The sequence below is a fragment of the Solea solea genome, chromosome 6, assembly GCF_958295425.1.
Source record: "Solea solea chromosome 6, fSolSol10.1, whole genome shotgun sequence".
Lineage (NCBI taxonomy): Eukaryota > Metazoa > Chordata > Actinopteri > Pleuronectiformes > Soleidae > Solea > Solea solea.
This window is the reverse complement of record NC_081139.1, coordinates 8,754,738-8,779,499: the sequence shown is the minus strand read 5'-3', so window position 1 is coordinate 8,779,499 and position 24,762 is coordinate 8,754,738. Positions and strand designations below refer to the sequence as shown.

The following is a 24,762-nucleotide window of genomic DNA, read 5'->3' as shown; positions in this document are numbered from 1 at the left end:
AGTGGTTTAATGGGTAAGACACTGGCCTTCAAAGTTAGAGATTGAGGGTTCAAAACACAGTCGAGTCATAGTATAGTATGCCGTCCAAAAATGTCATAGTTTAGTACATTGTCATAGTATAGTTTGCCGTCCAAAATTTGACAAAAAAGTCATACTTTAGTATGTCGTCCAAAATTTGACAAAAAAGTCATACTTTAGTATGTCGTCCAAAATTTGACTAAAAAGTCAAACTATAGTATGTCGTCCAAAATATGACAAAAATGTCATAGTTTAGTATGTCGTCCAAAATGTGACCAAAATGTCATAGTTTAGTATGTCGTCCAAAATGTGACAAAAATGTCAAACTATAGTATGTCATCCATAATTTGACCAAAATGTCATAGTATAGTATGTTGTCCAAAATTTGACAAAAAAGTCATAGTATAGTATGTCGTCCAGAATATGACAAAAAAGTCATACTTTAGTATGTCGTCCAAAATTTGACAAAAAGTCATACTTTAGTATGTCATCCAAAGTTTGACAAAAAAGTCATACTTTAGTATGTTGTCCAAAATTTGACTAAAAAGTCATAGTAATATATGTCGTCCAAAATATGACAAAAAAGTCATAGTTTAGTATGTCGTCCAAAATTTGACCAAAATGTCATAGTTTAGTATGTCGTCCAAAATTTGACAAAAAAGTCATACTTTAGTATATCGTCCTAAATTTGACAAAAAAGTCATACTTTAGTATGTCCTTCAAAATTTGACAAAAAAGTCATAGTATAGTATGTCATCCAAAATTTGACCAAAATGTCATAGTTAGGTATGTTGTCCAAAATTTGATAAAAAAAGTCATACTTTAGTATGTCGTCCAAAAGTTGACAAAAAAGTCCTTGTATTGTATGTCGTCCAAAATTTGACAAAAAAGTCATAGTATAGTATGTCGTCTAAAATATGATAAAAAAGTCATAGTATAGTATGTCGTCCAAAATTTGACAAAAATGTCATAGTATAGTACGTCATTCAAAAAGTCGCAAACAGTAGCAATGAGTTGTAGTGCTCTAATGGGTAAGACACCGGCCTCAAAGCTAGAGATTGAGTGTTCAAAACACAGTGGAGTAGTAGTATAGTATGTTGCCCAAAAATGTCATAGTTTAGTATGTTGTCCAAAAATGTCATAGTTTAGTATGTCTTCCAAAATTTGACAAAAAAGTTGTAGTATAGTACGTGATTCAAAAAGTCGCAAACACTGGCAAAGGGTTGTAGTGGTCTAATGGGTAAGACACTGCTCTTCAAAGCGAGAGGTTGAGGGTTCAAAACCCAGTCAGGTCATAGAATTGTTTGTCGTCCGAAAACGTCATAGTTTACTATGTTGTCCAAAAAAGTCATACTTTAGTATGTCTTCCAAAATTTGACAAAAAGTCATAGTATAGTATGTTCTCAAAATTTGACAAAAATGTCATAGTTTAGTATGTCGTCCAAAATTTGACAAAAATGTCATAGTATAGTACGTCATTCAAAAAGTCGCAAATACTGGCAAAGGGTTGTAGTGGTCTAATGGGTAAGACACTGCTCTTCAAAGCGAGAGATTGAGGGTTCAATACCCAGTTGAGACATAGAATAGTATGTCATCCAAAAATGTCATAGTTTACTATGTCGTCCAAAACTTGACAAAAAAGTCATACTTTAGTATGTCGTCCAAAATTTGACAAAAAAGTCATACTTTAGTATGTCGTTCAAAATTTGACGAAAAAGTCATAGTATAGTATGTCGTCCAGAATATGACAAAAAAGTCATACTTTAGAATATCGTCCTAAATTTGACAAAAAAGTCATACTTTAGTATGTCGTCCAAAATTTGACAAAAAGTCATACTTTAGTATGTCATCCAGAGTTTGACAAAAAAGTCATACTTTAGTATGTCGTCCAAAATTTGACCAAAAAGTCATAGTAATATATGTCGTCCAAAATATGACAAAAAAGTCATAGTATAGTATGTCGTCCAAAATATGACAAAAAAGTCATAGTATAGTATGTCGTCCTAAATTTGACAAAAAAGTCATACTTTAGTATGTCGTCCAAAATTTAACAAAAATGTCATAGTTTAGTATGTCGTCCAAAATTTAACAAAAATGTCATAGTTAAGTATGTCGTCCAAAATTTGACCAAAATGTCATAGTTTAGTATGTCGTTCAAAATTTGACGAAAAAGTCATAGTATAGTATGTCGTCGAAAATTTGACAAAAAGTCATAGTATAGTATGTCGTCCAAAATTTGACAAAAAAGTCATACTTTAGAATATCGTCCTAAATTTGACAAAAAAGTCATACTTTAGTATGTCGTCCAAAATTTGACAAAAAAGTCATAGTAATATATGTTGTCCAAAATATGACAAAAAAGTCATAGTATAGTATGTCGTCCAAAATTTGACAAAAAAATCATAGTATAGTATGTCGTCCAGAATATGACAAAAAAGTCATACTTTAGTATGTCGTCCAAAATTTGACAAAAAGTCATACTTTAGTATGTCGTCCAAAGTTTGACAAAAAAGTCATAGTTTAGTATGTCGTCCAAAATTTAACAAAAATGTCATAGTTTAGTGTGTCGTCCAAAATTTGACCAAAATGTCATAGTTTAGTATGTCGTTCAAAATTTGACGAAAAAGTCATAGTATAGTATGTCGTCTAAAATTTGACAAAAAAGTCATAGTAAAGTATGTCGTCCAAAATTTGACAAAAAAGTCATAGTATAGTATGTCGTCCAGAATATGACAAAAAAGTCATACTTTAGTATGTCGTCCAAAATTTAACAAAAATGTCATACTTTAGCATGTCGTCCAAAATTTGACAAAAAAGTCATAGTATAGTTTGTCGTCCAAAATATGACAAAAAAGTCATAGTAATATATGTCGTCCAAAATATGACAAAAAAGTCATAGTTTAGTATGTCGTCCAAAATTTGACCAAAATGTCATAGTTTAGTATGTCGTCCAAAATTTACAAAAATGTCATAGTTTAGTATGTCGTCCAAAATTTGACCAAAATGTCATAGTTTAGTATGTCGTCCAAAATTTAACTAAAATGTCATAGTTTAGTGTGTCGTCCAAAATTTGACCAAAATGTCATAGTTTAGTATGTCGTTCAAAATTTGACAAAAAAGTCATAGTAAAGTATGTCGTCCAAAATTTGACAAAAAAGTCATAGTATAGTATGTCGTCCAGAATATGACAAAAAAGTCATACTTTAGTATGTCGTCCAAAATTTGACAAAAAGTCATAGTTTAGTATGTCGTCCAAAATTTGACCAAAATGTCATAGTTTAGTATGTCGTCCAAAATTTGACCAAAATGTCATAGTTTAGTATGCCGTCCAAAATTTGACCAAAATGTCATAGTTTAGTATGTCGTCCAAAATTTAACAAAAATGTCATAGTTTAGTATGTCGTCCAAAATTTGACAAAAAAGTCATACTTTAGAGTATCGTCCTAAATTTGACAAAAAAGTCATAGTAATATATGTCGTCCAAAATATGACAAAAAAGTCATAGTATAGTATGTCGTCCAAAATATGACAAAAAAGTCATACTATAGAATATCGTCCTAAATTTGACAAAAAAGTCATACTTTAGTATGTCGTCCAAAATTTGACAAAAAGTCATACTTTAGTATGTCATCCAGAGTTTGACAAAAAAGTCATACTTTAGTATGTCGTCCAAAATTTGACCAAAATGTCATAGTTTAGTATGTCGTCCAAAATTTAACAAAAATGTCATAGTTTAGTGTGTCGTCCAAAATTTGACCAAAATGTCATAGTTTAGTATGTCGTTCAAAATTTGACAAAAAAGTCATAGTAAAGTATGTCGTCCAAAATTTGACAAAAATGTCATAGTATAGTATGTCGTCCAGAATATGACAAAAAAGTCATACTTTAGTATGTCGTCCAAAATTTAACAAAAATGTCATAGTTTAGTGTGTCGTCCAAAATTTGACCAAAATGTCATAGTTTAGTATGTCGTTCAAAATTTGACAAAAAAGTCATAGTAAAGTATGTCGTCCAAAATTTGACAAAAAAGTCATAGTATAGTATGTCGTCCAGAATATGACAAAAAAGTCATACTTTAGTATGTCGTCCAAAATTTGACAAAAAGTCATAGTTTAGTATGTCGTCCAAAATTTGACCAAAATGTCATAGTTTAGTATGTCGTCCAAAATTTGACCAAAATGTCATAGTTTAGTATGCCGTCCAAAATTTGACCAAAATGTCATAGTTTAGTATGTCGTCCAAAATTTAACAAAAATGTCATAGTTTAGTATGTCGTCCAAAATTTGACAAAAAAGTCATACTTTAGAATATCGTCCTAAATTTGACAAAAAAGTCATAGTAATATATGTCGTCCAAAATATGACAAAAAAGTCATAGTATAGTATGTCGTCCAAAATATGACAAAAAAGTCATACTATAGAATATCGTCCTAAATTTGACAAAAAAGTCATACTTTAGTATGTCGTCCAAAATTTGACAAAAAGTCATACTTTAGTATGTCATCCAGAGTTTGACAAAAAAGTCATACTTTAGTATGTCGTCCAAAATTTGACCAAAATGTCATAGTTTAGTATGTCGTCCAAAATTTAACAAAAATGTCATAGTTTAGTGTGTCGTCCAAAATTTGACCAAAATGTCATAGTTTAGTATGTCGTTCAAAATTTGACAAAAAAGTCATAGTAAAGTATGTCGTCCAAAATTTGACAAAAAAGTCATAGTATAGTATGTCGTCCAGAATATGACAAAAAAGTCATACTTTAGTATGTCGTCCAAAATTTGACAAAAAGTCATAGTTTAGTATGTCGTCCAAAATTTGACCAAAATGTCATAGTTTAGTATGTCGTCCAAAATTTGACCAAAATGTCATAGTTTAGTATGCCGTCCAAAATTTGACCAAAATGTCATAGTTTAGTATGTCGTCCAAAATTTAACAAAAATGTCATAGTTTAGTATGTCGTCCAAAATTTGACAAAAAAGTCATACTTTAGAATATCGTCCTAAATTTGACAAAAAAGTCATAGTAATATATGTCGTCCAAAATATGACAAAAAAGTCATAGTATAGTATGTCGTCCAAAATATGACAAAAAAGTCATACTATAGAATATCGTCCTAAATTTGACAAAAAAGTCATACTTTAGTATGTCGTCCAAAATTTGACAAAAAGTCATACTTTAGTATGTCATCCAGAGTTTGACAAAAAAGTCATACTTTAGTATGTCGTCCAAAATTTGACCAAAAAGTCATAGTAATATATGTCGTCCAAAATATGACAAAAAAGTCATAGTATAGTATGTCGTCCAAAATATGACAAAAAAGTCATAGTATAGTATGTCGTCCTAAATTTGACAAAAAAGTCATACTTTAGTATGTCGTCCAAAATTTAACAAAAATGTCATAGTTTAGTATGTCGTCCAAAATTTAACAAAAATGTCATAGTTAAGTATGTCGTCCAAAATTTGACCAAAATGTCATAGTTTAGTATGTCGTTCAAAATTTGACGAAAAAGTCATAGTATAGTATGTCGTCGAAAATTTGACAAAAAGTCATAGTATAGTATGTCGTCCAAAATTTGACAAAAAAGTCATACTTTAGAATATCGTCCTAAATTTGACAAAAAAGTCATACTTTAGTATGTCGTCCAAAATTTGACAAAAAAGTCATAGTAATATATGTTGTCCAAAATATGACAAAAAAGTCATAGTATAGTACGTCGTCCAAAATATGACAAAAAAGTCCTAGTATAGTATGTCGTCCAAAATTTGACAAAAAAATCATAGTATAGTATGTCGTCCAGAATATGACAAAAAAGTCATACTTTAGTATGTCGTCCAAAATTTGACAAAAAGTCATACTTTAGTATGTCATCCAGAGTTTGACAAAAAAGTCATACTTTAGTATGTCGTCCAAAATTTGACCAAAATGTCATAGTTTAGTATGTCGTCCAAAATTTAACAAAAATGTCATAGTTTAGTGTGTCGTCCAAAATTTGACCAAAATGTCATAGTTTAGTATGTCGTTCAAAATTTGACAAAAAAGTCATAGTAAAGTATGTCGTCCAAAATTTGACAAAAATGTCATAGTATAGTATGTCGTCCAGAATATGACAAAAAAGTCATACTTTAGTATGTCGTCCAAAATTTAACAAAAATGTCATAGTTTAGTGTGTCGTCCAAAATTTGACCAAAATGTCATAGTTTAGTATGTCGTTCAAAATTTGACAAAAAAGTCATAGTAAAGTATGTCGTCCAAAATTTGACAAAAAAGTCATAGTATAGTATGTCGTCCAGAATATGACAAAAAAGTCATACTTTAGTATGTCGTCCAAAATTTGACAAAAAGTCATAGTTTAGTATGTCGTCCAAAATTTGACCAAAATGTCATAGTTTAGTATGTCGTCCAAAATTTGACCAAAATGTCATAGTTTAGTATGCCGTCCAAAATTTGACCAAAATGTCATAGTTTAGTATGTCGTCCAAAATTTAACAAAAATGTCATAGTTTAGTATGTCGTCCAAAATTTGACAAAAAAGTCATACTTTAGAATATCGTCCTAAATTTGACAAAAAAGTCATAGTAATATATGTCGTCCAAAATATGACAAAAAAGTCATAGTATAGTATGTCGTCCAAAATATGACAAAAAAGTCATACTATAGAATATCGTCCTAAATTTGACAAAAAAGTCATACTTTAGTATGTCGTCCAAAATTTGACAAAAAGTCATACTTTAGTATGTCATCCAGAGTTTGACAAAAAAGTCATACTTTAGTATGTCGTCCAAAATTTGACCAAAATGTCATAGTTTAGTATGTCGTCCAAAATTTAACAAAAATGTCATAGTTTAGTGTGTCGTCCAAAATTTGACCAAAATGTCATAGTTTAGTATGTCGTTCAAAATTTGACAAAAAAGTCATAGTAAAGTATGTCGTCCAAAATTTGACAAAAAAGTCATAGTATAGTATGTCGTCCAGAATATGACAAAAAAGTCATACTTTAGTATGTCGTCCAAAATTTGACAAAAAGTCATAGTTTAGTATGTCGTCCAAAATTTGACCAAAATGTCATAGTTTAGTATGTCGTCCAAAATTTGACCAAAATGTCATAGTTTAGTATGCCGTCCAAAATTTGACCAAAATGTCATAGTTTAGTATGTCGTCCAAAATTTAACAAAAATGTCATAGTTTAGTATGTCGTCCAAAATTTGACAAAAAAGTCATACTTTAGAATATCGTCCTAAATTTGACAAAAAAGTCATAGTAATATATGTCGTCCAAAATATGACAAAAAAGTCATAGTATAGTATGTCGTCCAAAATATGACAAAAAAGTCATACTATAGAATATCGTCCTAAATTTGACAAAAAAGTCATACTTTAGTATGTCGTCCAAAATTTGACAAAAAGTCATACTTTAGTATGTCATCCAGAGTTTGACAAAAAAGTCATACTTTAGTATGTCGTCCAAAATTTGACAAAAAAGTCATAGTAATATATGTCGTCCAAAATATGACAAAAAAGTCATAGTATAGTATGTCGTCCAAAATATGACAAAAAAGTCATAGTATAGTATGTCGTCCTAAATTTGACAAAAAAGTCATACTTTAGTATGTCGTCCAAAATTTAACAAAAATGTCATAGTTTAGTATGTCGTCCAAAATTTAACAAAAATGTCATAGTTAAGTATGTCGTCCAAAATTTGACCAAAATGTCATAGTTTAGTATGTCGTTCAAAATTTGACGAAAAAGTCATAGTATAGTATGTCGTCGAAAATTTGACAAAAAGTCATAGTATAGTATGTCGTCCAAAATTTGACAAAAAAGTCATACTTTAGAATATCGTCCTAAATTTGACAAAAAAGTCATACTTTAGTATGTCGTCCAAAATTTGACAAAAAAGTCATAGTAATATATGTTGTCCAAAATATGACAAAAAAGTCATAGTATAGTACGTCGTCCAAAATATGACAAAAAAGTCCTAGTATAGTATGTCGTCCAAAATTTGACAAAAAAATCATAGTATAGTATGTCGTCCAGAATATGACAAAAAAGTCATACTTTAGTATGTCGTCCAAAATTTGACAAAAAGTCATACTTTAGTATGTCGTCCAAAGTTTGACAAAAAAGTCATACTTTAGTATGTCGTCCAAAATTTGACTAAAAAGTCATAGTAATATATGTCGTCCAAAATATGACAAAAAAGTCATAGTTTAGTATGTCGTCCAAAATTTGACCAAAATGTCATAGTTTAGTATGTCGTCCAAAATTTACAAAAATGTCATAGTTTAGTATGTCGTCCAAAATTTGACCAAAATGTCATAGTTTAGTATGTCGTCCAAAATTTAACAAAAATGTCATAGTTTAGTGTGTCGTCCAAAATTTGACCAAAATGTCATAGTTTAGTATGTCGTTCAAAATTTGACGAAAAAGTCATAGTATAGTATGTCGTCTAAAATTTGACAAAAAAGTCATAGTAAAGTATGTCGTCCAAAATTTGACAAAAAAGTCATAGTATAGTATGTCGTCCAGAATATGACAAAAAAGTCATACTTTAGTATGTCGTCCAAAATTTGACAAAAAGTCATACTTTAGTATGTCATCCAGAGTTTGACAAAAAAGTCATACTTTAGTATGTCGTCCAAAATTTGACCAAAATGTCATAGTTTAGTATGTCGTCCAAAATTTAACAAAAATGTCATAGTTTAGTGTGTCGTCCAAAATTTGACCAAAATGTCATAGTTTAGTATGTCGTTCAAAATTTGACAAAAAAGTCATAGTAAAGTATGTCGTCCAAAATTTGACAAAAAAGTCATAGTATAGTATGTCGTCCAGAATATGACAAAAAAGTCATACTTTAGTATGTCGTCCAAAATTTGACAAAAAGTCATAGTTTAGTATGTCGTCCAAAATTTGACCAAAATGTCATAGTTTAGTATGTCGTCCAAAATTTGACCAAAATGTCATAGTTTAGTATGCCGTCCAAAATTTGACCAAAATGTCATAGTTTAGTATGTCGTCCAAAATTTAACAAAAATGTCATAGTTTAGTATGTCGTCCAAAATTTGACAAAAAAGTCATACTTTAGAATATCGTCCTAAATTTGACAAAAAAGTCATAGTAATATATGTCGTCCAAAATATGACAAAAAAGTCATAGTATAGTATGTCGTCCAAAATATGACAAAAAAGTCATACTATAGAATATCGTCCTAAATTTGACAAAAAAGTCATACTTTAGTATGTCGTCCAAAATTTGACAAAAAGTCATACTTTAGTATGTCATCCAGAGTTTGACAAAAAAGTCATACTTTAGTATGTCGTCCAAAATTTGACCAAAATGTCATAGTTTAGTATGTCGTCCAAAATTTAACAAAAATGTCATAGTTTAGTGTGTCGTCCAAAATTTGACCAAAATGTCATAGTTTAGTATGTCGTTCAAAATTTGACAAAAAAGTCATAGTAAAGTATGTCGTCCAAAATTTGACAAAAAAGTTATAGTATAGTATGTCGTCCAGAATATGACAAAAAAGTCATACTTGAGTATGTCGTCCAAAATTTGACAAAAAGTCATAGTTTAGTATGTCGTCCAAAATTTGACCAAAATGTCATAGTTTAGTATGTCGTCCAAAATTTGACCAAAATGTCATAGTTTAGTATGCCGTCCAAAATTTGACCAAAATGTCATAGTTTAGTATGTCGTCCAAAATTTAACAAAAATGTCATAGTTTAGTATGTCGTCCAAAATTTGACAAAAAAGTCATACTTTAGAATATCGTCCTAAATTTGACAAAAAAGTCATAGTAATATATGTCGTCCAAAATATGACAAAAAAGTCATAGTATAGTATGTCGTCCAAAATATGACAAAAAAGTCATACTATAGAATATCGTCCTAAATTTGACAAAAAAGTCATACTTTAGTATGTCGTCCAAAATTTGACAAAAAGTCATACTTTAGTATGTCATCCAGAGTTTGACAAAAAAGTCATACTTTAGTATGTCGTCCAAAATTTGACAAAAAAGTCATAGTAATATATGTCGTCCAAAATATGACAAAAAAGTCATAGTATAGTATGTCGTCCAAAATATGACAAAAAAGTCATAGTATAGTATGTCGTCCTAAATTTGACAAAAAAGTCATACTTTAGTATGTCGTCCAAAATTTAACAAAAATGTCATAGTTTAGTATGTCGTCCAAAATTTAACAAAAATGTCATAGTTAAGTATGTCGTCCAAAATTTGACCAAAATGTCATAGTTTAGTATGTCGTTCAAAATTTGACGAAAAAGTCATAGTATAGTATGTCGTCGAAAATTTGACAAAAAGTCATAGTATAGTATGTCGTCCAAAATTTGACAAAAAAGTCATACTTTAGAATATCGTCCTAAATTTGACAAAAAAGTCATACTTTAGTATGTCGTCCAAAATTTGACAAAAAAGTCATAGTAATATATGTTGTCCAAAATATGACAAAAAAGTCATAGTATAGTACGTCGTCCAAAATATGACAAAAAAGTCCTAGTATAGTATGTCGTCCAAAATTTGACAAAAAAATCATAGTATAGTATGTCGTCCAGAATATGACAAAAAAGTCATACTTTAGTATGTCGTCCAAAATTTGACAAAAAGTCATACTTTAGTATGTCGTCCAAAGTTTGACAAAAAAGTCATACTTTAGTATGTCGTCCAAAATTTGACTAAAAAGTCATAGTAATATATGTCGTCCAAAATATGACAAAAAAGTCATAGTTTAGTATGTCGTCCAAAATTTGACCAAAATGTCATAGTTTAGTATGTCGTCCAAAATTTACAAAAATGTCATAGTTTAGTATGTCGTCCAAAATTTGACCAAAATGTCATAGTTTAGTATGTCGTCCAAAATTTAACAAAAATGTCATAGTTTAGTGTGTCGTCCAAAATTTGACCAAAATGTCATAGTTTAGTATGTCGTTCAAAATTTGACGAAAAAGTCATAGTATAGTATGTCGTCTAAAATTTGACAAAAAAGTCATAGTAAAGTATGTCGTCCAAAATTTGACAAAAAAGTCATAGTATAGTATGTCGTCCAGAATATGACAAAAAAGTCATACTTTAGTATGTCGTCCAAAATTTGACAAAAAGTCATACTTTAGTATGTCATCCAGAGTTTGACAAAAAAGTCATACTTTAGTATGTCGTCCAAAATTTGACCAAAATGTCATAGTTTAGTATGTCGTCCAAAATTTAACAAAAATGTCATAGTTTAGTGTGTCGTCCAAAATTTGACCAAAATGTCATAGTTTAGTATGTCGTTCAAAATTTGACAAAAAAGTCATAGTAAAGTATGTCGTCCAAAATTTGACAAAAAAGTCATAGTATAGTATGTCGTCCAGAATATGACAAAAAAGTCATACTTTAGTATGTCGTCCAAAATTTGACAAAAAGTCATAGTTTAGTATGTCGTCCAAAATTTGACCAAAATGTCATAGTTTAGTATGTCGTCCAAAATTTGACCAAAATGTCATAGTTTAGTATGCCGTCCAAAATTTGACCAAAATGTCATAGTTTAGTATGTCGTCCAAAATTTAACAAAAATGTCATAGTTTAGTATGTCGTCCAAAATTTGACAAAAAAGTCATACTTTAGAATATCGTCCTAAATTTGACAAAAAAGTCATAGTAATATATGTCGTCCAAAATATGACAAAAAAGTCATAGTATAGTATGTCGTCCAAAATATGACAAAAAAGTCATACTATAGAATATCGTCCTAAATTTGACAAAAAAGTCATACTTTAGTATGTCGTCCAAAATTTGACAAAAAGTCATACTTTAGTATGTCATCCAGAGTTTGACAAAAAAGTCATACTTTAGTATGTCGTCCAAAATTTGACCAAAAAGTCATAGTAATATATGTCGTCCAAAATATGACAAAAAAGTCATAGTATAGTATGTCGTCCAAAATATGACAAAAAAGTCATAGTATAGTATGTCGTCCTAAATTTGACAAAAAAGTCATACTTTAGTATGTCGTCCAAAATTTAACAAAAATGTCATAGTTTAGTATGTCGTCCAAAATTTAACAAAAATGTCATAGTTAAGTATGTCGTCCAAAATTTGACCAAAATGTCATAGTTTAGTATGTTGTTCAAAATTTGACGAAAAAGTCATAGTATAGTATGTCGTCGAAAATTTGACAAAAAGTCATAGTATAGTATGTCGTCCAAAATTTGACAAAAAAGTCATACTTTAGAATATCGTCCTAAATTTGACAAAAAAGTCATACTTTAGTATGTCGTCCAAAATTTGACAAAAAAGTCATAGTAATATATGTTGTCCAAAATATGACAAAAAAGTCATAGTATAGTACGTCGTCCAAAATATGACAAAAAAGTCCTAGTATAGTATGTCGTCCAAAATTTGACAAAAAAATCATAGTATAGTATGTCGTCCAGAATATGACAAAAAAGTCATACTTTAGTATGTCGTCCAAAATTTGACAAAAAGTCATACTTTAGTATGTCGTCCAAAGTTTGACAAAAAAGTCATACTTTAGTATGTCGTCCAAAATTTGACTAAAAAGTCATAGTAATATATGTCGTCCAAAATATGACAAAAAAGTCATAGTTTAGTATGTCGTCCAAAATTTGACCAAAATGTCATAGTTTAGTATGTCGTCCAAAATTTACAAAAATGTCATAGTTTAGTATGTCGTCCAAAATTTGACCAAAATGTCATAGTTTAGTATGTCGTCCAAAATTTAACAAAAATGTCATAGTTTAGTGTGTCGTCCAAAATTTGACCAAAATGTCATAGTTTAGTATGTCGTTCAAAATTTGACGAAAAAGTCATAGTATAGTATGTCGTCTAAAATTTGACAAAAAAGTCATAGTAAAGTATGTCGTCCAAAATTTGACAAAAAAGTCATAGTATAGTATGTCGTCCAGAATATGACAAAAAAGTCATACTTTAGTATGTCGTCCAAAATTTGACAAAAAGTCATAGTTTTGTATGTCGTCCAAAATTTGACCAAAATGTCATAGTTTAGTATGTCGTCCAAAATTTACAAAAATGTCATAGTTTAGTATGTCGTCCAAAATTTGACCAAAATGTCATAGTTTAGTATGCCGTCTAAAATTTGACCAAAATGTCATAGTTTAGTATGTCGTCCCAAAATTTAACAAAAATGTCATAGTTTAGTATGTCGTCCAAAATTTGACAAAAAAGTCATACTTTAGAATATCGTCCTAAATTTGACAAAAAAGTCATAGTAATATATGTCGTCCAAAATATGACAAAAAAGTCATAGTATAGTATGTCGTCCAAAATATGACAAAAAAGTCATACTATAGTATGTCGTCCAAAATTTGACAAAAAAGTCATAGTAATATATGTCGTCCAAAATATGACAAAAAAGTCATAGTATAGTATGTCGTCCAAAATTTGACAAAAAAGTCATAGTATAGTATGTTGTCCAGAATATGACAAAAAAGTCATACTTTAGTATGTCGTCCAAAATATGACTAAAAAGTCATAGTATAGTATGTCGCCATAATATGACCAAAATGTCATACTTTAGCATGTCGTCCAAAATTTGACAAAAATGTCATAGTTTAGTATGTCGTTCAAAATTTGACAAAAAAGTCATACTTTAGTATGTCGTCCAAAATTTGACAAAAAAGTCATAGTATAGTATGTCGTCCAAAATATGACAAAAAAGTCATAGTATAGTATGTCGTCCAAAATTTGACAAAAAAGTCATAGTATAGTATGTCGTCCAGAATATGACAAAAAAGTCCTAGTATAGTATGTCGTCCAAAATTTGACAAAAATGTCATAGTATAGTATGTCGTCCAGAATATGACAAAAAAGTCATACTTTAGTATGTCGTCCAAAATTTGACTAAAAAGACCAAAATGTCATACTTTAGCATGTCGTCCAAAATTTGACAAAAATGTCATGGTTTAGTATGTCGTTCAAAATTTGACAAAAAAGTCATACTTTATTATGTCGTCCAAAATTTGACAAAAAAGTCATAGTATAGTATGTCGTCCAAAATATGACAAAAAAGTCATAGTATAGTATGTCGTCCAAAATTTGACAAAAAAGTCATAGTATAGTATGTCGTCCAGAATATGACAAAAAAGTCATACTTTAGTATGTCGTCCAAAATTTGACTAAAAAGTCATAGTAATATATGTCGTCCAAAATATGACAAAAAAGTCATAGTTTAGTATGTCGTCCAAAATTTAACAAAAATGTCATAGTTTAGTATGTCGTCCAAAATTTAACAAAAATGTCATAGTTTAGTATGTCGTCCAAAATTTGACCAAAATGTCATAGTTTAGTATGCCGTCCAAAATTTGACCAAAATGTCATAGTTTAGTATGTCGTCCAAAATTTGACAAAAAGTCATACTTTAGTATGTCATCCAGAGTTTGACAAAAAAGTCATACTTTAGTATGTCGTCCAAAATTTGACAAAAAAGTCATAGTAATATATGTCGTCCAAAATATGACAAAAAAGTCATAGTATAGTATGTCGTCCAAAATATGACAAAAAAGTCATAGTATAGTATGTCGTCCAAAATTTGACAAAAAAGTCATCGTATAGTATGTTGTCCAGAATATGACAAAAAAGTCATACTTTAGTATGTCGTCCAAAATATGACTAAAAAGTCATAGTATAGTATGTCGCCATAATATGACCAAAATGTAATACTTTAGCATGTCGTCCAAAATTTGACAAAAATGTCATAGTTTAGTATGTCGTTCAAAATTTGACAAAATGTCATACTTTAGTATGTCGTCCAAAATTTGACAAAAAAGTCATAGTATAGTATGTCGTCCAAAATATGACAAAAAAGTCATAGTATAGTATGTCGTCCAAAATTTGACAACAAAGTCATAGTATAGTATGTCGTCCAGAATATGACAAAAAAGTCATACTTTAGTATGTCGTCCAAAATTTGACAAAAAGTCATACTTTAGTATGTCATCCAAAGTTTGACAAAAAAGTCATACTTTAGTATGTCGTCCAAAATTTGACAAAAAAGTCATAGTAATATATGTCGTCCAAAATATGACAAAAAAGTCATAGTATAGTATGTCGTCAAAAATATGACAAAAAAGTCATAGTATAGTATGTTGTCCAAAATTTGACAAAAAAGTCATAGTATAGTATGTCGTCCAGAATATGACAAAAAAGTCATACTTTAGTATGTCGTCCAAAATATGACCAAAATGTCATACTTTAGCATGTCGTCCAAAATTTGACAAAAAAGTCATAGTATAGTATGTCGTCCAAAATTTGACAAAAAAGTCATAGTATAGTATGTCGTCCAGAATATGACAAAAAAGTCATAGTATAGTATGTCGTCCAAAATATGACCAAAATGTCATACTTTAATATGTCGTCCAAATTTTGACAAAAATGTCATAGTTTAGTATGTTCTCCAAAATTTGACCAAAATGTCATAGTTTAGTACGTCGTCCAAAATTTGACCAAAATGTCATAGTTTAGTATGTCGTCCAAAATTTAACAAAAATGTCATAGTTTAGTATGTCGTCCAAAATTTGACAAAAAAGTCATAGTATAGTATGTCGTCCAAAATATGACAAAAAAGTCATAGTATAGTATGTCGTCCAAAATTTGACCAAAATGTCATAGTTTAGTATGCCGTCCAAAATTTGACCAAAATGTCATAGTTTAGTATGTCGTCCAAAATTTGACCAAAATGTCATAGTTTAGTATGTCGTCCAAAATTTACAAAAATGTCATAGTTTAGTATGTCGTCCAAAATTTGACCAAAATGTCATAGTTTAGTATGCCGTCCAAAATTTGACCAAAATGTCATAGTTTAGTATGTCGTCCAAAATTTAACAAAAATGTCATAGTTTAGTATGTCGTCCAAAATTTGACAAAAAAGTCATACTTTAGAATATCGTCCTAAATTTGACAAAAAAGTCAAAGTAATATATGTCGTCCAAAATATGACAAAAAAGTCATAGTATAGTATGTCGTCCAAAATATGACAAAAAAGTCATACTATAGTATGTCGTCCAAAATTTGACAAAAAAGTCATAGTAATATATGTCGTCCAAAATATGACAAAAAAGTCATAGTATAGTATGTCGTCCAAAATTTGACAAAAAAGTCATAGTATAGTATGTTGTCCAGAATATGACAAAAAAGTCATACTTTAGTATGTCGTCCAAAATATGACTAAAAAGTCATAGTATAGTATGTCGCCATAATATGACCAAAATGTCATACTTTAGCATGTCGTCCAAAATTTGACAAAAATGTCATAGTTTAGTATGTCGTTCAAAATTTGACAAAAAAGTCATACTTTAGTATGTCGTCCAAAATTTGACAAAAAAGTCATAGTATAGTATGTCGTCCAAAATTTGACTAAAAAATCATAGTATAGTATGTCGCCAAAATATGACCAAAATGTCATACTTTAGCATGTCGTCCAAAATATGACAAATAGTCCTAGTATAGTATGTCGCCAAAATATGACCAAAATGTCATAGTTTAGTATGTCATCCAAGATATGGCAAAAAAGTCATACTTAAGTATGTCGTCCAGAATTTGATGAAAAAGTCATACTTAAGTTTGTCGTGCAAAATTTGACAAAAAAGTCATAGTAAAGTTTGACAAAAAAGTCATACTTTAGTATGACGTCCAAAATTTGACTAAAAAGTCATAGTAATATATGTCGTCCAAAATTTGACTAAAAAGTCATAGTAATATATGTCGTCCAAAATATGACAAAAAAGTCACAGTATAGTATGTCGTCCAAAATTTAACAAAAAAGTCATACTTTAGTAAGTCATCCAAAATTGGACAAAAAATCATATAGTATGTTGTCCAAAATATGATAAAAAAGTCATATTTAAGTATGTCGTCCAAAATTTGACGAAAAAATCAGTATAGTATGTCGTTCACAATTTGACAAAAAAGTCATACTTAAGTATGTCGTCCAAAATTTGACGAAAAAATCAGTATAGTATGTCGTTCACAATTTGACAAAAAAGTCATAGTATAGTATGTCGTCCAAAATATGACAAAAAACTCATAGTATAGTATGTCGTCCAAAATTTGACCAAAAAGTCATACTTTAGTAAGTCATCCAAGATTTGAATAAAAATTCATACTTTAGTATGTCGTCCACAATTTGACAAAAAAGTCATACTTAAGTATGTCATCCAAAGTTTGACAAAAAAGTCATACTTTAGTATGTCGTCCAAAATTTGACAAAAAAGTCATAGTAATATATGTCGTCCAAAATATGACAAAAAAGTCATAGTATAGTATGTCGTCCAAAATATGACAAAAAAGTCATAGTATAGTATGTCGTCCAAAATTTGACAAAAAAGTCATAGTATAGTATGTCGTCCAGAATATGACAAAAAAGTCATACTTTAGTATGTCGTCCAAAATTTGACAAAAAGTCATACTTAAGTATGTCATCCAAAGTTTGACAAAAAAGTCATACTTTAGTATGTCGTCCAAAATTTGACAAAAAAGTCATAGTAATATATGTCGCCCAAAATATGACAAAAAAGTCATAGTATAGTATGTCGTCCAAAATATGACAAAAAAGTCATAGTATAGTATGTCGTCCAAAATTTGACAAAAAAGTCATAGTATAGTATGTCGTCCAGAATATGACAAAAAAGTCATACTTTAGTATGTCGTCCAAAATATGACCAAAATGTCATACTTTAGCATGTCGTCCAAAATTTGACAAAAAAGTCATAGTATAGTTTGTCGTCCAAAATATGACAAAAAAGTCATAGTATAGTATGTCGTCCAAAATTTGACAAAAAAGTCATAGTATAGTATGTCGTCCAGAATATGACAAAAGTCATACTTTAGTATGTCGTCCAAAATTTGACAAAAAAGTCATAGTATAGTATGTCGTCCAGAATATGACAAAAAAGTCATACTTTAGAATATCGTCCTAAATTTGACAAAAAAGTCAAATTTTAGTATGTCGTCCAAAATTTTAAAAAAAAGTCATACTTTAGTATGTCATCCAAAGTTTGACAAAAAAGTCATACTTTAGTATGTCGTCCAAAATTTGACAAAAAAGTCAGTATAGTATGTCGTCCAAAATTTGACAAAAAAGTCATACTATAGTATGTCGTCCAAAATTTGACAAAAAAGTCATAGTAATATATGTCGTCCAGAATATGACAAAAAAGTCATACTTTAGTATGTCGTCCAAAATTTGACAAAAAGTCATACTTTAGTATGTCATCCAAAGTTTGACAAAAAAGTCATACTTTAGTATGTCGTCCAAAATTTGACAAAAAAGTCATAGTAATATATGTCGTCCAAAATATGACAAAAAAGTCATAGTATGTCATCCAAAATATGACAAAAAAGTCATAGTATAGTATGTCGTCCAAAATTTGACAAAAAAATCATAGTATAGTATGTCGCCAAAATATGACCAAAATGCCATACTTTAGCATGTCGTCCAAAATATGACAAAAAAGTCATAGTATAGTATGTCGCCAAAATATGACCAAAATGTCATAGTTTAGTATGTCGTTCAAAATGTGAAGAAAAAGTCATAGTGTAGTATGTCGTCCAATATGACAAAAAAGTCATAGTATAATATGTCGTCCAAAATTTAACAAAAAAGTCATAGTATAGTCAGTCAGTCATCATCTACCGCTTTATCCTCTGCCAGAGGGTCACGGGGGGTGCTGTGCCAATCTCAGCTACATCGGGCGATAGGCGGGGTACACCCTGGACAATTCATAGTATAGTATGTTGTCCAAAATTTGACGAAAAATTCATACTTTAGTAAGTCATCCAAGATATGACAAAAAAGTCATAATTTAGTATGTCGTCCAGAATTTGATGAAAAAGTCATACTTAAGTTTGTCGTGCAAAATTTGACAAAAAAGTCATAGTAAAGTTTGACAAAAAAGTCATACTTTAGTATGACGTCCAAAATTTGACTAAAAAGTCATAGTAATATATGTCGTCCAAAATTTGACTAAAAAGTCATAGTAATATATGTCGTCCAAAATATGACAAAAAAGTCACAGTATAGTATGTCGTCCAAAATTTAACAAAAAAGTCATACTTTAGTATGTCATCCAAAATTGGACAAAAAATCATATAGTATGTTGTCCAAAATATGATAAAAAAGTCATATTTAAGTATGTCGTCCAAAATTTGACGAAAAAATCAGTATAGTATGTCGTTCACAATTTGACAAAAAAGTCATACTTAAGTATGTCGTCCAAAATTTGACAAAAAAGTCAGACTTAAGTATGTCGTCCAAAATTTGACGAAAAAGTCATAGTATAGTATGTCGTCCAAAATATGACAAAAAAGTCATAGTATAGTATGTCGTCCAAAATTTGACCAAAAAGTCATACTTTAGTAAGTCATCCAAGATTTGAATAAAAATTCATACTTTAGTATGTCGTCCACAATTTGACAAAAAAGTCATACTTAAGTATGTCGTCCAAAATTTGACAAAAAACTCATACTTTAGTATATCGTCCAAAACTTGACAAAAAATTTGACCAAAAAGTCATAGTATAGTATGTCGTCCAAAATTTGAAGAAAAAGTCATACTTTAAGTATGTCATCCAAAATTTGACAAAAAAGTCATGGTATAGTATGTCGTCCAAAATATGATAAAAAAGTCATAGTCATGTAATGATCCAGTATGTTGTCCAAAATTTGACAAAAAACTCATACTTTAGTATGTCGTCCAAAATGAGACAAAAAAGTAATAGTTTCGTATGTTGTCCAAATTTTGAGTATGTTGTCCAAAAAGTCACCAAAATGTCGTAAACATGTTTTTGAAAGATTTCAAAAATATTTTTATTCTTTTCTTGTTTTTTTTTTTTAAATGAAATAATTGGTAAAATAACAACAAATCACAAGTATAGCTAAAATTACTACAGACTGTGTTAAAATTTCCTGACACAGAGATTACAGGTGTACAGCTGTTTGACTGGCGTTCTGTTTGTGGTGTGTTTTTCACTGATAGAGGATAAAACAGACGAGCAGGCATGAACTCTGAGACGGTGCTGTCCTCTGCTGGACTAAAGCTGATTTACAGGTTCTAAAAATGACTGAAAACTGAACTTTACCCCCTCCCCCTTCTCCCTTCTCCCTTCTCTCCCTGTCTCTCCAGTCCAGGGTCTCCTCTCGGCTCACTGGCTGAACGGCCTCACAGAGGTATTTCCTGTCCTGTTACATCTAGATCTCTGATCCATTGTCTGTGGAATCCATCATGTGCACACTTTATCAGTGTTTACTCACAGTGAAGTTTCCAACCAGGAACAGTGAAGGAACAAGAAGGCAGTTGAAATATTATTTCTTATCGGATTAGTTTACTGTTCCTGTACTGTTTTTGTTTATGTGTTTTTAACACTTTATTTAGGGTGTAATGATCCAGAAAATGAAGAGCCAACTGTTTTAAACATCCAAAAATAACAATCAACTCAAGCTTGTCTGGTGTGTAACTTGATGTTATAGTATTTATGTCCAACATGATGGAAATTTGAACTCGGGATGAGACAATAACACTTTTTTGTGTCCGATATCACAAACTCGAGTATCTACTAATATCGGAATGAGTCCGATACGGCCATTTTTGACCATTCATGAACGTATGAAGCTGTTAACACATTTGTGACATCATTCTCCAAATGTGTAACAAATATTGTTCTCTCCTGAAAAGTAGAAGTAAACAGCCCAAACATGACTCCGCTAAAATGTATGCGATATATAGGATTTTTAGATTGTATTGATTTTAAAATTTTTATCCGTTCGATATCTGATCCAGTGATTTTGACCCGTATTTGATGGATACTGATTCCCATGCCTAATTTAACTAAAGTAAAATAAAACAAGCTTATGTTGTATATTTTTATATACTGTTTCAAAAGCTTTCTCAAAGGTAATACAGTTTAAACATCAAAGCCATTTCTACATCTCAGGCCATTAAGTTCTCCTTTCACCTCTCTTCTCTTCCTGAGGCTTTCGGAGGGCGGACAGCGACGGCAGCTCCTCCCACTTCCTGCATCCTGCAAGCAAAGCTGCGCCCAATGGATCTCCCACCAATCATCGCTCACAGAGCTTTGAGAGTGACAACCGAGGCCCCACCCCCCAGCCGCTACCACGCAGATCAGCGGTGAGGTTTTTATAAAAACAAACAAACTCATTAATCACTAATCACTTGTTCATTGTCTGCATTTAACGCTCGGTTGACTGGAGTCTGTGTCAGGATCAACTCCATGACGATTTCAACACGTGTTATGACAGAGTGTGTGTGTTGTAATACATAATTACCGTGCACTGACAGACGTGCACACACTAAAGTTTTATGTCAGTTTTGTTGATAGTGAACATTTTAAACAACATTTACATTTGTTACATGTGTAATATTTTCAATACAGGACAGCTGACACCTATGATGGGTTTTATTTGTTAATATTTAATATGATTCATAGCGGTGGACATGTTTTAAGTGTGATTTGTTTATGTCCGTCAGCCTCGAGGCTCGACAAGTTGGCGCGTTCAGGCGTTGTACGACTGCCAAGCCGACCACCACGATGAGCTGAGCTTCAGCGAGGGACAGGTGCTGGTGGTGCTGGGACAGGAGGACAGCGATTGGTGGGTATGTATCATCATCATCCTCCTACTCTCTGATACTGTAAATGCTCCCACCGATGGAACAGAGCGAAATACAATTTAAATATTCGGTGTGAAAGGAAAACTGGGGGACAGAGGAGAGGTGGAGGACTGAAAGGGGGGAGAGAAAGGACAAGAGGGAGGTGAGGTGGCGACAGAAGAGAGAGACCAGGAGCAGGAATATAACGGTTGTGTCACGTTATCAGTTTAGACAAGACCGTTCTGAATCAGTGATGATGTGTTTATAGTACTACAACGTGATGTTCACTTTATTCTGTGACGATTTTCTTATGTCAGCGGGGCAGGAGGATTAGCTTCATCGACACAAAACACTATGAGGAATATTCACAACCAAAAACTGCAACAAATATTAATCTAATATATCAGACGATATTTTTATGTCTAATGATGAGTAGAAGATTAAAGTAAAATCAAGCTTTCAAAACAAGACAAGGTTAGAAATAACACTAATAACAACGTTTTGCATGGAACGTTGACCTAATTATAAAAAGTTTCATGCCAAAGCTCAACAAAGCAGCCTTTCTTCAGACTGCTCAAGCTCATGTTGACACTCCTAAGTACTTTCAGTCTGCTGTTTTTGGATATTGATCCCTGTCCTCTCGTCAGCGTCTCGTCAGGAGAGAAATGTTCAGTCAGGGAGAGGAAGAACTGTATTTTAGGGCTGGGTTCACTTGATTTTCTGATTCAAGATCTGATATTGATTCATAAATTCCTGAGATCGGTCTTTTAATATACTTTCAAATACTGCCACATGTCGCTGTTCAGATGCTTTGGTGGGTAGGTTTTTTTTCAGTTGTGTCCTCCATTGTCACCTTAAATCAACACAACATCACTGTTGCCAAGCTGTTTACTACTTTAAAATGTCAGATGGCGATTTTAGGATGGATAGAAATGCACTAATGTAACTACTTTGGTATTACATTAATGTTTAAAATTATTAGAGAGACCCACATTTTATACATTTTGCAGCATTAGTTCAGTGAAAATCTCTGAAAGAAAATTTGTTATGGAAACTGTTTTATTGCTGAATAATCAAATTTAAAAATGTAATTGTAATCGAATCAGTTCAGAAAATCAGCAGTGATACCCAGCCCTACTGGATTTACAGACAGCACAGTCTGCTACTGTGTTTTTATATTGACAAAAAATGTTTAACATTTTTGTTGACGAGCAATAAAAATAAAGCATCATAACTTATGTGTGTGTGCAGCATGGTTACATCGAGGATGAACCAGACCAGAGAGGTTTGTTCCCGTCTTCCTTCGTCCAGTTGCTCTCAGCCTGACATAAAACTGGACCAGTGCAGGACAAAACCAGGCCCGGGACCAGCACTGATAAAAACCACAGCAATGTCAGGAAAACTGAACCAAACCAGAACCACACTGGATCCTCGGTTAGCAGCAGAAGCCAAACCCAACATCTTCAATGGAACAGGTCAGCAATCTGGTCCAGAGAAGCTCCAGCATCTTGTGCGTCACATGACCGCAGTCCAGCCACCGCTGTCAGCCGAGTTGTAGCGACTTAGTCTTTTACTAACACTGGAAAAGTTAGGACACGTGCTCCAGTTAAAATACTTGACCAGACTGTGTGTGGCTTTGGTCATGAGGTAACATTACCATGGGGATGGCCTTGCACTGTCTGACCGGGCATGATTAATAGGTGAAGTTGACTTTATTTATTTAAACTGAAAGCTAATATTTACTGAAGCACAGAGATAAGAGCAGGATACAACAATCCACAACACTCATCTGAACATGTTCACTGTTAATTTAACTATTTAAAAGCTCAAAAAAACAAGAGTTCACACAGCTCCACATGACTGCGTTTCTCAGTATGGCGGCGTTTTGTTTTTCGCGTTGCCCTTCGACATTCCTGCACTGCACACACAGTATTTTACGTCACGACTGATGGAGGCCGTAGCAACCTACTACAAAAGTGATATGTATATAAACATACATATATATGTATATGTATAATGTACAACATCCATCAAACTGAATCTGATGTCCTGTACAGCAGAAGACCAAGAGCTCCCCGTCTCTCCACACTCTCACACGTACAGTACATAGAGAGAGAGGTAATTACCTGGAATCCTCAGGACTCAGTAGCAAGTTGATGCCACCATTTCTGGCTTCTACTCTTTGAGTGGCAGGACCTGATGAGTCCTTTAATGGACCAGATCTGATGAGTGACACCAACAACCAAAGGAGTTAAAAAACATAAATGGCAAAAACAAACAGGTCTCCTCTAAATTCAGGTCTTTGTTAATGTGTGATCATGGATTTGACCTGAACACTGAGTGTGAGACACATCTGATCCTTCCAGCTGCCTTTACTGTCCTGAGATAACACAACACCTCAGTAAGTACCATCATGCATTACTGCCATTACTAGACAAATGCAAGTACAGTTTCTTGTTAGAAGACGGGAGAGTCCCACCAGGACCTGTACAGGCCACACTCCTTCCTTCCACTGCCTTCTGTACGTCCGTGCAATCTCTCATTCAGCGTTTCTTTCATATGCTTTTTAAGCACAGAAAAACAACAGCGGCCATGTTTTCAAAGAAGAAAACTGAAGCACATTTAATAAACGTCATCCTCACTTCTTTCTTGACCTTATCCATTAAAACATCCTCACCATGCTGCGTTAAAAAAAACAACAACACATCCCATTGACTCGCTCTTCTAACTGTCATTTTCTGCTATGACATGAACATCTAGGGCTGATGGGAAATGTTGTTTGTTAAATGCAAACCAAAATCATTGATATTAGATAGTTTATATAAACCCTTGGTATCGTCTGGATTCTCACATGGATTCACTTCATTTTTATTGGTACAATCTAAATAATCATGACTCAACAAGAAACTTAAAACACGTTAGTGATTCTTTATCATAAAAACACGGAGTAGCAATAAACACCCATTTTGCGTTACTATTGTTAAGTTTGGTGAAAATATAAAACATGAGAAAATTACATTGAATTAAATAAATACCCCCCCCCCCCCAGTTTGATGGTTCCAACTTACCTCCAGAGTTCTTAGAATGTTTAATAGAAAACTGAATGTCTTGA

The 24,762-nt window shown here is 31.7% G+C and overlaps 1 protein-coding gene across 2 annotated transcripts in view; it reads left to right on the top strand.

Annotated features, from left to right (window-relative positions):
• unm_sa1614 (un-named sa1614) overlaps window positions 1–24,719 on the top strand; it is a 37,894-nt gene extending 13,175 nt beyond the window's left edge. For both annotated transcript variants that reach the window (XM_058631225.1, XM_058631224.1), the window contains 4 exons: window positions 20,169–20,212; window positions 21,016–21,170; window positions 21,531–21,656; window positions 22,902–24,719. In XM_058631225.1, coding sequence (XP_058487208.1) covers window positions 20,169–20,212; window positions 21,016–21,170; window positions 21,531–21,656; window positions 22,902–22,976 — 400 coding nt within the window. In that variant the 3' untranslated portion in view covers window positions 22,977–24,719. The remainder of the gene's footprint in view (window positions 1–20,168; window positions 20,213–21,015; window positions 21,171–21,530; window positions 21,657–22,901) is intronic.
• The last annotated feature ends 43 nt before the right edge of the window (window positions 24,720–24,762 follow it).